Source organism: Varanus komodoensis, unplaced genomic scaffold (genome assembly GCF_004798865.1).
Source record: "Varanus komodoensis strain SLA01 unplaced genomic scaffold, ASM479886v1 scaffold45, whole genome shotgun sequence".
NCBI classification, from domain to species: domain Eukaryota; kingdom Metazoa; phylum Chordata; class Lepidosauria; order Squamata; family Varanidae; genus Varanus; species Varanus komodoensis.
The window spans coordinates 5822288-5835249 of record NW_025336011.1 but is presented as its reverse complement, the minus strand read 5'-3'; the positions used below and the strand labels follow the sequence as shown (position 1 = coordinate 5835249).

At 43.5% G+C, this 12962-nt stretch overlaps 2 protein-coding genes across 5 annotated transcripts in view; one reads left to right on the top strand and one right to left on the bottom strand.

The window, feature by feature from the left end:
* LOC123030506 (nitric oxide synthase-interacting protein-like) overlaps positions 1-2440 on the bottom strand; it is a 7146-nt gene extending 4706 nt beyond the window's left edge. The window contains exon 1 of the mRNA XM_044444517.1: positions 2377-2440. Within this exon, the coding sequence (XP_044300452.1) occupies positions 2377-2440 (64 nt within the window). The remainder of the gene's footprint in view (positions 1-2376) is intronic.
* Positions 2378-12818, top strand: LOC123030624 (nitric oxide synthase-interacting protein-like). Of its 4 annotated transcripts, none has more exons than XM_044444705.1 (5): positions 2378-2453; positions 7929-8046; positions 8930-9035; positions 10236-10317; positions 11916-12818. In XM_044444705.1, exons 2-5 carry the CDS (start codon positions 7977-7979, stop codon positions 12093-12095), a joined length of 438 nt encoding a protein of 145 aa, XP_044300640.1. In that variant the 5' UTR covers positions 2378-2453; positions 7929-7976; the 3' UTR covers positions 12096-12818. The 4 variants fall into 4 exon arrangements, with proteins under 4 accessions (XP_044300640.1, XP_044300642.1, XP_044300641.1 ...); XM_044444707.1 differs by having other exon boundaries at positions 2424-2442; XM_044444706.1 differs by having other exon boundaries at positions 2452-2477.
* The last annotated feature ends 144 nt before the right edge of the window (positions 12819-12962 follow it).

Here is a 12962-nt window from a genome sequence, read left to right as displayed (position 1 = left end):
AGAGAGAGAGAGAGAGAGAGAGAGAGAGAGAGAGAGAGAGAGAGAGATTAAAGAAGCAGGCATTATGTTTATTCTTAGTTCATTCTCTACAAGCAGTTCTACATGTTAAAGTCTGGGTGGAAAAATAGCTTTCTACAGAGTTGCTGCTTTGTATGTGCTTGTTTGGCAAAGTAATGTTGATTGCAAAATGTATACTAGCATTCATTTTGCTCATTTCATTGTAACAAGAGATCTTTGTTTTGCAGGCATTCAGCTTGTGGCTTTTCTGTATTAGTGATGCATATAATGCCGTTGTAACAGATGTTTGTGTAGAAACATCAACACTTTCCAGTTTTGATTGCTCAATTGATCGGCAGGTTTTCTAGCCTGGGGGAACAGTGAGCCACACAAATGGATTGTGCTTACTTGCATTGAAGTGCTCAAGACTCTCTTGTGTTTTGCAGTGTCAGGAGCATAAGCTGAGACATAAATGGAATTTTTTGGCCTGTGTTTTGAGTAGCATAAACCTGCCAAATTTTGAGTTTTGAGATTAGATATACTTGGGGTTACTTCACAGATTCATGTATGCCACTTGACTATTCTATCCCCAATTAGTGAACACGTAACAGTGACTTGCAGCAGAACATGTGAACTAATAAAGCATTATGTTTTATGGTGACATTAGGGAGTTACCAGATGAGGCTTTTATATCACACCCTCTTTTTCCTGATTCATAGAACTTTATAAAAGAGTCTGATGTCATCTACTTTCATAAGTCTCCTTCGTTTTCGCAACTGCTTCTGCCATCTTTTTTCTTATCATGTATGGAAAATCCAATAAGGAGGAAAAGATGGAAGAGGTGCACAGCACCTTGCAGTTGGCGGTGCAGGGTACCCTTCATCTGGAAGCACCCCCAGTGCTATGGAAGTTCTGTGATGGCTCATTTACACATGGTGCAAATCATGATGCAATAATTATGGTGCAACAACTCATTTTAGGCTCCTTTTCTATGCTTCTACCCCATGACATTCACAGAAATGCTTACCACCTATTTAAAGTAAAGCCATATGCACATGCATGCACACCCATAGCAGCAAAATAGAAGCCAAGCACAGAAACATACCCAAAATATCACAGATCAAACTAAGGGCAGTCTTGTATGCTCGTACTGCCTCTTTCTCACGCCAGTACAGTTCCACCCTCCTGTTACACACTGTTGAAGAATTTTCTCCATCCAATTTGTACTTCCAAACAATTACATTTTGATGTATGCTTTCTGTTAACGGACAAACTAGAATTTGCCCTAATTTACCTCTTCAATAGTCTGTTCTACATTCCTTTCTGAGGCAAAACTATGTATAAGAGTTTCCTTGAAAAACAATCAGATCTCCCAATGATCTGATTGTATGTACTATAGAACAGGAAGTGTGGCTCCCCAAAAGGTGCAGGACTGTATTCCAAGCCAATGGTGTTTATAGGTATTGCAGTCCAACATCTGGAGGGTCACATGTTCCTATCTCATGTGTAGAAAAAACAGCAGCAACTCAAAGATCTCAACACTTACTTCCCAGTATTTAGAGGTAAATCCCACTGTATTATACTAATTTACTGCACTTTAAAACTGCTCAGTTCTGGAAGCTATAGAGGGCAACTTCCTAGTAAAAGTACCATCATACTTTAGCGTTAGGACCTTGGAGCATGGCTGTGTAAAGGAATCAGGGAGAAAGCATATACTGCCATTCTGTGTGAAGACAAGCAATATGGACAATTTAGTTTAATTGGGGTGAAAATAATTTTAAAGGAAATTCCATTATTTAAAAACAAAACAGTTGTTGTTCTAGAACAATATAATTAACCTAAAACCTGTTGCTGTAGCTCAGAGTTCAGACATATTTCATCAGTAGTAGCTTGAGAAATGGCAAACTGCACTGTAAGTCACAACCTGGTGCATAATTCAAAGTATGTTTACTTGGAAGTAAGTTCCATTGTGTTCACTGGGGCTTACCTCCAGGTAAATTTTGTATTGGTTTGTCTTGTTAATGTTTGTTTGTACCCTAACCCTAAAAGCAAAACCAATGAAAAGTTGTGCTCTGTTTTCGAAAAACAGAGACCGCCCCTTCTCATTACGAATTAGTATCTACACTCAAGATGCCACTCGAGCTATAGCTATGCAGCAGTATAGGTTCTTTTTTCTGCCTTTCCCCGATGAAGGAAGAGAGGATCATGGTGCCCTTAGTAAAATAAGAATATAAAATTAAATAATAAAAACTGGTGCCGGCCGTCTACTTTCTGCCTAGGAACCTAAGTTCCAGGGTCCTCAGTTCTCAATACTTTGTTTCCACTGCAACGGGGGACCTTTGGTTGTTGCACAACGCAACGTATTGAACTTGAACGTACTTCCGGAGTTCGACTTCCGGGTTTCGAGTGTGTTGGAAAAGCTGAAGTCGTCGGAGAATAACATCGGTTGTTTTGCTGTGTGTATTTGTGTGTTCGCGCGTGTACGTATGTGTGTGTATGTGGGAGGGGAGGCCAGGAGTTAGTGGCAGGACCGTCACGTTTTGAAGTGGCTCATGTAGCTGTGCTTTTCACGACCATGTGTTCTGTAGTCATGATTACGATGTCCTGCATATTCAGTGGCTGGGAAAGGCGCAAGAGTGGGGAGTTGTTGTTGTTGTTGTTGGCTAGTTGATGTTGGCAGGGTACTGGAGGAAGAAGACTCCCCTGGAACGCAAACACTGGCTCAGTAAAAAGGGGCAGAAAGCACTGAAGAAGGTGATACAGTGGGCGTGTGGGGTCAAGTAACGTTCTTGGACTGTCATTGTGGATGAGGAGAGAAAACACTCCCAGCATTCCTGACCATTGGCCATGCCAGGCTGATAAGAGTCAGAGTTCAAAAATGTTTGAGTACCAGGTTGGAGAAAGACAAGGGATAAACAGTCTTGAAAAAAGATGGCAGGAATACCAAGGCTGTGAGAGTGACGAATGGAAGCAAGCAACTCAAGGTACAATGCTATGCATGTTTAGACAGGAAAAAGACCTAAGCTGTCAGTGCATTTGGGGCCTGATGGCAATTCCTTGAGCCTTGATGGAAGGAGCTGAGAGCTAGAAGATGAATTACAATAATCTTGTAATTGTTAACTTGTGTCTACAGATATTAAAATGGACAACGTTTATTTAATAAAAACTAGCAATGTGAATATTGTGAAAAGCCAGAATAGTGCAAAGTGGACACCTGATGATTAAATGCACCTATAGGAAACAAGGCAATATGTTATTAAGGACTGAAATGTTGGGGAAGGCTATAATGTGTTTTCATGTGGTATATCTGTTTTTCTTTGAGAGATGTGGAGCTACATTGTGGTTGAGACTCAGTGATTAGAAGATAATATTATTGCTATCCCTCTAAAATGCTTTAGTGTTCTTTTTATTTATAATCTATGCATTTAACTTTTAGCTGAGCAACTGACCATTTGTTATGTGGGGATTTTAGCAGACATGAGGTTCTTTGGGGAAGTGGGAAAAGTGGCCTTAATGAATGAGTCCTGAACTAATTTCATGATACGATTATCCTAGTAGCATTACATTATGGTTGTCCTGCAAGAATTATTCTGCTGTCTTTTCTACATTGGTTTGGTAATAGTGAGTAGCACTCTTGCAGATAAGTTGTATTTCAGGAAATTTCACAGTAAGATATCAGCTATTTCTGTATGGTTGTTCCATGGTTGTTCAAAAGTATTGGAATGGAGCATAGCGATCAACCTCCTGCTAGGGGTAGCCTCTGTATCATGTGGTACAATTCCAGCATCCCTGGCAAGCATCTGGCTAAATATTTTCTGCAAATTGGAACCCAGCACCTCCCAGGACAGGCTTTTCCACTGTTTGGAAGTTTCTCCTATTGTTTAACTAAAATCTGATTCTTTGAGACTGTTCCATCTTCTGCCCAATGGCCTTTCAATCTTGCAGCAATGTCACTTGCACAGCAGTGTTTTTACTTGATCTTCTCTTCTCTAAACTAGTATTATTTTTATTATTACATTGTATTTATATCCTGCCTTTCTTCCTCTTACAAGGAATCCAAGGCAGCTTATAAGGTTCTTCTCTGCATTTTAGCCTTAGAATAACAACCCAGTGAGATAAGTTAGGCTGAGAGTCTGTGACTGGCCTAGAGTCACTCAGTGAACTCCATGGCAAAGTAGAACCTAGAATCCAGGTCTCCCAAGCTCCAGTCCAGCACTCCTGACTACCACACTGGCTGAACTTATCCATCTCTTTCAGCTATTCCTCATAAAAAGGTGCCCAAACTCCTCACCATCCTGGTTGCTCTCTTCTAGACATGCTTAAACTTGTCAATGTTCTACTTAAACTGAGGCACCCAGAATGGACTCAGTACTTCAAGTGTGACCTGACAAATGCAGAATAGAATGGAAATACTACTTCCCAGGTGCTTGATGCTGTGCTTCTGTTAATGTAGCCCTGGGCTGAGAATGATGTGGAGGGTGCTAGTAAAATATAAGTTTTTAAAAGGCTAAATGGGATTTTGCAGAGAAACATCTTTGTTTTAATTATTGTTTGTGTGTGGGAAGGGGATGTTCATTCTTTCTTTTAATGATGGAATAGCAAAGCAGGTTAGGAGTTTCTTATAACACAGTCCTATGCATGTCTAGTCAGAAATAACTCCCTTTCAGAGTTATTTTCTGGTAGATGAGTAAAGATTGCAGCCTGAAGGAACTAGTCACAATTTAGTGCCCTTAGGTAAGATTAGGAATCTCATCCTTTCTTTAATGAACAGTCTGTATAGAACATTAGAGAAGAGAATGACTTATTTGGAGGGGCATGGGTTATTGACTACAGCTTAGAGTGGTATAATTATACACTTGGAAATGTGTGCATGGTAAAGCATACTTGATAAGAATCCTTTTAAGATTGTATATGATGGTTAGGGAAGAAAAGCTGTCATAAAAACTGATATGGTTAGTGTTAAGTGACCAGATCCCCCACATCTGACTCATTCAGGTACGGGGATGGAGATGGGAGCTTGATCCTAGTAAAATGATTCCTTAAGTATCCACAAGGTGGCATTCATGGCCTTCACTATGCCAGTAAGCAACAGAAGAAGCCTCTTCTGTTGTTGACTTGTGGTGTTTCTGAGCTTTACAGGACCATCATGAATGTGATCCCCTTGTGAAGAGGGGCAAATTTAAGTGGCCTGAAGGCTTGTTATGATTCAAAAATAAGGAGAACTGTGGGAGTGGCCGCTCCTGAAAATTTGGCACATCAGGCAACTTGGTTTAAACTGAACTGGGAAACTGGTGTCTTAATATGGCCATAAGAGAGCCCCTGAATATCCATGACGATCACATAAAAAGATGAGGGTATTCCTGTTTGTTTAACCATGTAAAAGATAGGATTTTAGCCTTTGAAAACCCCACTTTTATATAGCTGTTAAAGGGACAGGAGTTTGTAACAGGATAGTGTACAAAAGGTACTTGTCTCTGCCTGTTATAGGCTTGGGAAATGGATAGTGGGGCAAAGAGATGTGAAGGTATTAAAAGTAAGATTCTTGTGCTGAATATAGTTGACATACTCAGTCCTATAACATATACACACTTGAGAGCCCACTATCGGGCCTATGCTGTGGCGGTGAAGGCGGCGAAAAAGAAGTTTTTTCTGCTTCCATTGCCTCCTCACAATGCCGTCCAGCGGAGCTTTTTCGAGTGGTGCAAGGCCTGGTTCGCCTGGGTCCTAAGGAAGATCCGATGCCACCCTCAAAGGCCCGCTGTGACGACTTTGCCAGGCATTTCAGGGAGAAAATCGCTCAGATTCGTCACGAGCTGGACTCCACTAATGAATCAGAGGTCTCTGAGGAGTCGCCAATGCCACCGTCTGGTCCAAAATTACTGGAGGAATTTCAATTATTGCGGCCCAATGATGTGGACAAGGTGCTTGGAAGAGTACGTCCCACCACGTGCCTATTGGATCCTTGCCCGTCTTGGTTAATAAATAACTCCAAGCACGGGATTGGGACCTGGATTTTGGACGTGGTTAACGCTTCTCTGAGGGAGGGTCGAGTGCCTGCCCCTTTAAAGGAGGCGGTAATACGACCGGTCCTGAAGAAAGCGTCACTGGATCCAGAGATGGCCACTAACTATAGACCTGTGGCCAACATCCCGTTTCTGGGCAAGGTGCTGGAGCGAGTGGTGGCGGGACAACTCCAAGCACTCTTGGAGGAAACTGATTATCTGGATCCTTTTCAGTCCGGCTTCAGACCCGGGTACAGTACTGAATCTGCCTTGGTCGCCCTGTACGACGACCTGTGCAGGGAGAAGGACAGGGGGAGTACATCCCTGTTGGTTCTTCTGGACCTCTCGGCGGCTTTCGATACCATCGACCATGGTATCCTTCTGGATAGACTTGCGGGATTGGGGGTTGGAGGCACTGCTTTGCAGTGGTTCCGCTCCTATCTCGACGGTCGATTCCAGAAGGTAGTGCTGGGGGACCATGTCTCTACGTCATGGCAGCTATGCCATGGGGTACCACAGGGCTCCATTCTATCCCCTCTGCTATTTAACATCTATATGAAACCGCTGGGAGAGGTCATCAGGAGGTGTGGGCTGCGGAATCATCAATACGCTGATGATACCCAGCTTTACCTCTTGTTTTCCACTAATCCAGGTGAGGCAGTGGCTGTGCTGAACCGGTGCTTGGCCGAGGTAAGGGAATGGATGAGGGCCAATAAACTGAAACTCAACCCAGACAAGACGGAGGTCCTGTTGGTTGGCGGATCGGGTTTCGGAGAGGGTGGATTTGACCTGGTCCTGAATGGTGCAACACTCCCTCTTAGGGATAAGGTCCGCAGCTTAGGTGTACTCCTCGACCCGGAGCTTTCTTTGGAAGCTCAGGTGACAGCGGTAGCGAGGAATGCCTTCCTTCAGCTTCGGCTGATTAATCAGCTGCGCCCCTACCTGGAATACGACTGCCTGGCGACGGTGACACACGCGCTGGTGACTTCCCGCCTAGACTTCTGTAACGCGCTTTACGTGGGGCTTCCCCTGAAGACAGTCCGAACACTTCAATTGGTGCAAAATAGAGCTGCCAGGTTGCTGACGGGGACGGGGCGTTATGCTCACATGACTCCAGTCCTCCATCAGCTTCACTGGCTTCCCATTGAAGCCCGGGCCCAATTCAAGGTGTTGATTATGACCTACAAAGCCCTAAACGGCTTGGGTCCTGGCTACCTGCACGAGCGCTTACGTCCGTATATGCCCGACCGCCCTTTGAGATCTGCGGGAGAGTCCCTTCTCCGAGAACCCTCCATGAAAGAAATTAGGAGAGTAAGTACCCGGAGGAGGGCTTTCTCTGCGGTGGCGCCCAACCTATGGAATTCACTCCCCAAAGAGGTCCGCCTGGCACCGTCGTTACTGGTTTTTCGGCGCCAGGTAAAGACCTTTTTATTTAAACATCATTTCAATTGTTAAAACATATGATCTGGCCTGGGCAACTTCTTCTTCCTTCTCTTTCTCCTCCTATATTTTTATTTTATACTGATAATTTTAATTTTGTATTTGTAAATCAATGTATTTTTTGTATTGTTATATTTAATGGTAATTTATTATGTACTATTGTATTTCAATGTATTTTATCATGTTGTAAGCCGCCCCGAGGTTTCGGCAAGGGGCGGCATAGAAATGTTATAATAATAATAATAATAATAATAATAATAATAATAATAATAATAATACAGGGGAATATCTAAGAATCCTGCAGTTGGGAGGGTGGATGGTCTGTCCAATCACTTCCATTGCCTTCCACTTAATTCTGCTTTTCCAGTGATGGGGCTCACCTGACCCACATCTCAGTTTAAGATTCTCCAGACTCTTTGTTGTGCCCACAGTTGTATTTAGTCAGGCCTGTAAAGCATGCTTAATGAAAACTTTTTTTCTTACTTGTAGGAAGAAAAGAGTTTCTCACTTCTTCCTGCATTGTCCACCTAAACCTTCATGACACGTCATGGCAAGAACTGCACGGCGGGAGCTGTCTACACCTACCATGAAAAGAAAAAAGACACCGGTGAGGAGGCCACGTTCTGCAGTGGGCTGTGGGTAGCAGTCTGCAGGGAGCAATAGCAGCAAGATAGCAGTAGGAGAACAGCAGGTGAAAACCCAAAGAGTGGTGGTGATCCTACAGAAAAGGGAGCCCAGATGCGAACTGGGGACGACAGCTTTGTAATTGGGACAGGTACAAGCAGGACCACTGAAAAGAGTAATCTGGACTGTGTTTGAATAGTGTTTATTGGATGCAGGGAAATAAAGTGGTCCTTCATGAAATCTGCAAGCCTTACCTTGGGTGGGCATCTTACGGCCTGCAACTCCTGTGGGCCTTCTTCATTTGCTATGCTGGCTAGGGCAAGTTGCCCACTTCTGCTCTATCTGCACACACTTTCCAACTAAGTCAGAAGACCAGACTCCTGTGGCTGCCCTGAAATTTAATCACTGATCCAGGGCTAGTATAGCAAAGTGATGACGGTCAAATTTGGGAGGGTAATATTTAAGTATGGTTGCTTATGGCCAGGGGAATAGTGGGAAACACTCTAGGGTAGTTAGCAGTATTGAGTACACCACCCAACATTTCATGGAAACTAACCTAAAATATTCCTTTTTCATTAATCTTCATTCATTTGTTACATTTCTCTGTCATCTATTACCTGAAGCTCTCTGAACAGCTTGCAAAGACAAAAACCTTAAAAATACATGACAGCGACTAGAAACTGATAGTCAGCCTGCAAGCTAATCCCAAGAGTAAGCTAACCTGACTGAGCAAGTCTCTTGACAGGTCGGGCTTTCCTAGGCAGGTTTGCTACTCATTTCCCTTTCTGGGTTCTATTAGAAGTCCAAGATTGCAGCTTTAATAGACCCTAAACTTATCTGCCCTTGCTGTAATTTTTTTTCCCCAGCTGCCTCTGGATATGGGACCCAGAATGTCCGTCTGAGCAAAGATGCCATCAAGGACTTTGACTGCTGCTGCCTCTCCTTGCAACCCTGCAAGGACCCTGTTGTGACGTAACTATCTGGCAGGGCCTACTGAAGATTGTTCAGTGAATTAAACTGAACATTTGGTGACCTACTAAAGGATGTGTCCTTTTATACTTTATATGGATCCCTAAATTTGGATCCATAGTGCAACAAAATAAGAAAAGAATTGCCTTCACAAATTAAATGAAACTATGGCTAGATTCAGAGAACATAGTAACTTACAATGGTTGAGTATCAGTTGAGTGTGAGTTATTGAAATGTGGATTATCATATTGTCTGAGTGCAGCTGCAATAATTAAGCCTGGTTTTGTTAATCACAAACATCGCACAGTTCATAGTCCAACAACAACCCATAAGTTTTCTTTATGAGTTGTTCGTGCTCAACAAACCATAGTTGATTAGCACAGCTGTAAACCTACATTGCTACAATGAACCATGGTTAAATAACAACCCATGACAACTCAGACCTTGAGTGTTCTCTGAACCCTATTTGTTGACTTCTACATATGTCTGTTGAGCTCATTGTTATTTATCTCTTTTTTCCCCCTGTACTCTTTCCTTTTCCTGGGAAGTGGGGTGATTATATTCCTTTATCACTGATGGTGGACTGGGGCTAAAAGGTATTTGTCCATGGCTGAACAAATGCAAAACCCAGTCCATTGTCTATAATATTCTCTCTCCTTGTAGAAAGAAATTTTGGTTTAAAGATCATTTCACAGTGTTACCAGTTTTTTACTTGAGTTGTTTTTTGAGAACTCTGCTGTGTGTTCCATTATGTTCTTGTGAGCATTTATAAACCAACTATTTCTAATCATTATTAGTGGAAGGGATGAATGGTATATAAAGTCAAACAAGTATGGACCTGTTCCAGGGAGGTGAGCATCAAGCAGGAATTTTGGGAAAGAAGACATGGCAACATTAAGAACCCTGATTCTTGGCTCTGGCAGCAATATTCAGAATTCTGGCAAAAGTCTGTGGTTAAGGACACACATGGATATGATGCGTGCAAGCTACATACATGCTTCCTTCGAACTGCCACAGAGAAACGCTTCTTCATTCATCTTACATACATGGACTTGTGTTCCCAGCCTCTGTGCGTTACAGCCTCGCAGGTGTATTCTTGAGCACATGTAGATCCCCCTGCAGTACTTTGCAGTTCTCAATGCCATCAGAGGCCTGGGTGTGTTGCAAGAGGGATTCTCATCTTGCCTTTCTCTCTCTCTCCAGCCCTGATGGATTCCTGTATGAGAAGGAAGCTATCCTAGAGTATATTCTGCACCAGAAAAAGGAGATAGCCCGGCAGATGAAGGTATTGGAAGGGATGGATGTTGTGTCAATGTGTAGATTAAGCAGGACTCTTGTATTCCCACCTGTCTGCTGGTTTTATAGATGGCAGGGAAGGTACTGCTCCAGTTTTTTGGGAAATGGTAGAAAATGGCACTTGGAAGAATTGAAAGTTGATAAAAGGAAAAAGAAACTAACCTATGAAACATGGTCCTAATTGAAATGGGTTCCTCTTAACTTGTTCAATTTCTCTTCTGCCTTACCTCCAAGGAATTCAGATGGCTGCTTTATCCTTGTAAAAACTTGCATAAAATAGATTAGCCTTCTGTTGACTGGGCCTGGTGCTCAGCAGTACACTTCCTGGAGCAGTTTTTTCTCCTGGGGTTGTGCTAGGCTGAGTGTGAAGCAACAAAAAGGGAAGAGCAAGGACACTTCCGTTGCTGTTTCTCCAGTACTTCCAATAGCTGCTGCCTTCAAGAACCAGGTGCCACTGATACCATCTGGCCAATGAAGTCTGCAAGATTCAAGGAACAGTGTGTCCAAAGAAGTGGGCAGAAGGAAGTATAATGAATTACCCATTCAGGGTTGTCCCATTTTACTCTGTTAACTGGTTTAATAATTTCCTGTTAAGAGTTGCCTTATAAATATTGGGACTAATACACCGTGACTTGCTTAAGACTTTTAGTTAAGCTTCATAGTTGGACCTGGATTTGGGTTCTTATTTCATTCCCCCCATTGAACAGGAGAACCCACCTGTGGAAAAGAGGTTCTCACGGTTCAGTGGTTCATAGAATCATAGAAGAGTAGAGTTGGAAGGGGCCATGAAGGCCATCGGGTCCAAACCCCTGCTGTTGACTGACTTCAGAAGATAATACACACTCCAACTTGGAATGTCTGTTTGTTAGTGGAGGCAGAGGACTGTTCTGGGCCCAAGTGTGGGATGGTTAGATAATTTCCTACCCAGTCTTGAGCTTGTCTGAAGTTCTGCTTTGGATGCAAGATACTGGAAATTTGGGGAACACAAATACCTCTCACACACTACAGTCTTTATTTGAGGCCTCCTGCTGTGGACTGTCCCTGGGATGAATCTTGGCCCCTGTTCACAGAAGAGCTGCTGTGTTAGGATAGCTTAGGCACGGAAGAAACCTAGCACCTTTGCCAGAATTGGTATCTCTTCTCTGCTCGAAGTCAAACTCTCGCTCTTGTTCAGTTATTGTTGTGCTGTGCCTAACTGGTGGGATATGTCCTACTGGCAGAACCATGTTGCTTCCCGGCAGTGAGGGTTTCTGTGAGGCTTGCTTCCTCCAGGAGTGCTGCTTGTAGCCTGGAGATCCTTTCTTCTCTTACTGCCTTACAACCCCTCCATATACTTCCCATCAAGCTCCCTGCTTTTTGCCCAAGATCGTCCTGGTCTTGTTTTCTAGGCTTCTTGCTAACCAACCTTCTCTGACAGCCTTTATCAAGCTCCGTTCTCTTCCCTTTACCACTGTCATGTGTGTCTCATGCAGATCATACAAGAAGTGTACCACTTCTGTATTCTAACCACAGCATATGTAGGTGTGGAAATGTAGAGACAAGAATGGGGGTGATCTCTTTGTGGATGACAAATGTTTGCATCTGCAGGCATATGAAAAGCAGAAGAATGAGAAGAAGACAGAGATGGCCGAGCTGAGCAAGGCTGCCAAGGAGTCCAAGGTGAAGAGCTTCCTAGACAAAGAGCTGAGCATTGTAAGCAAGCCCCTCAACCCCTTTGATCGCAAGGCAGGTAAGTGCAGAGAACCAATGGATTTGGGACAGGGTTGAGCAGTGGAAGTGTTCATTCCTCCCCCTTGCCTGCCTGAGGCAGGGCCCCATGGATCTTGCAAATGCTGTTCCTCCTGGTACAAACAGGTGCTGTACTTTGTGTTCTCACCTTGCTTGCTGGGAGTTCTCAGAGCTCTTACTTAGTTTTGCCTGGTTTTTAGTAGTGCTCTTGCATTCTTGGATACCATGGAGGGAATCTCCTATCCACAGCTTTGCTTGCATCTTTTCATTCTGGATTCACGCTTCTGGCCCTCTCTTGCAAAGCTGCCTACTCCAAATTCCTTCCCTTACCATCAGTCTCAAGAATATCTCCTCTCCTCCCCCACCTCTTCTCAATAGCTCTCCTTCCACCTGCCCCTCTCAGTTTATGGAGGGGAAATGCAGTCAGTTGCTACAAGATATGAGCCCCTCTCTCAAACATAGGACAAAGATAGCTGCATGGTCCTATGTGCTGCTGAGATTTGTAGTGTTATTTAATACTAAGGTAGGCTAATAGGGGTCAGATTCTGGGATGCACAAGTACTTTCTGGATCCTGCCTAAGATTCCAAGGCAAGCCTACTGGTGAACTTACATGTCTGTAATGCAGCACGACTATCTTTCTGTAACATACGTGACCTCAAATCACCACCTCATGCAGTGGTACCTTGGCTCACGAACTTAATCAGTTCCAGGACTCTGGTCATGACCCAAACTGGTTGTGAGCCAAGTTAAATTTCCCCATAAGGTTCAGTATAAACAAGGTTAATCTGTTCTGTAACTATTTTCTTTTTTAATCAGAAAAATACGAAGCAAAGTGAGAAAGAACAACAAAGATCATGGCCATCTCCCCCTCCCCACCCCGAGCACAAGTGTGGCCATCTCCCCGC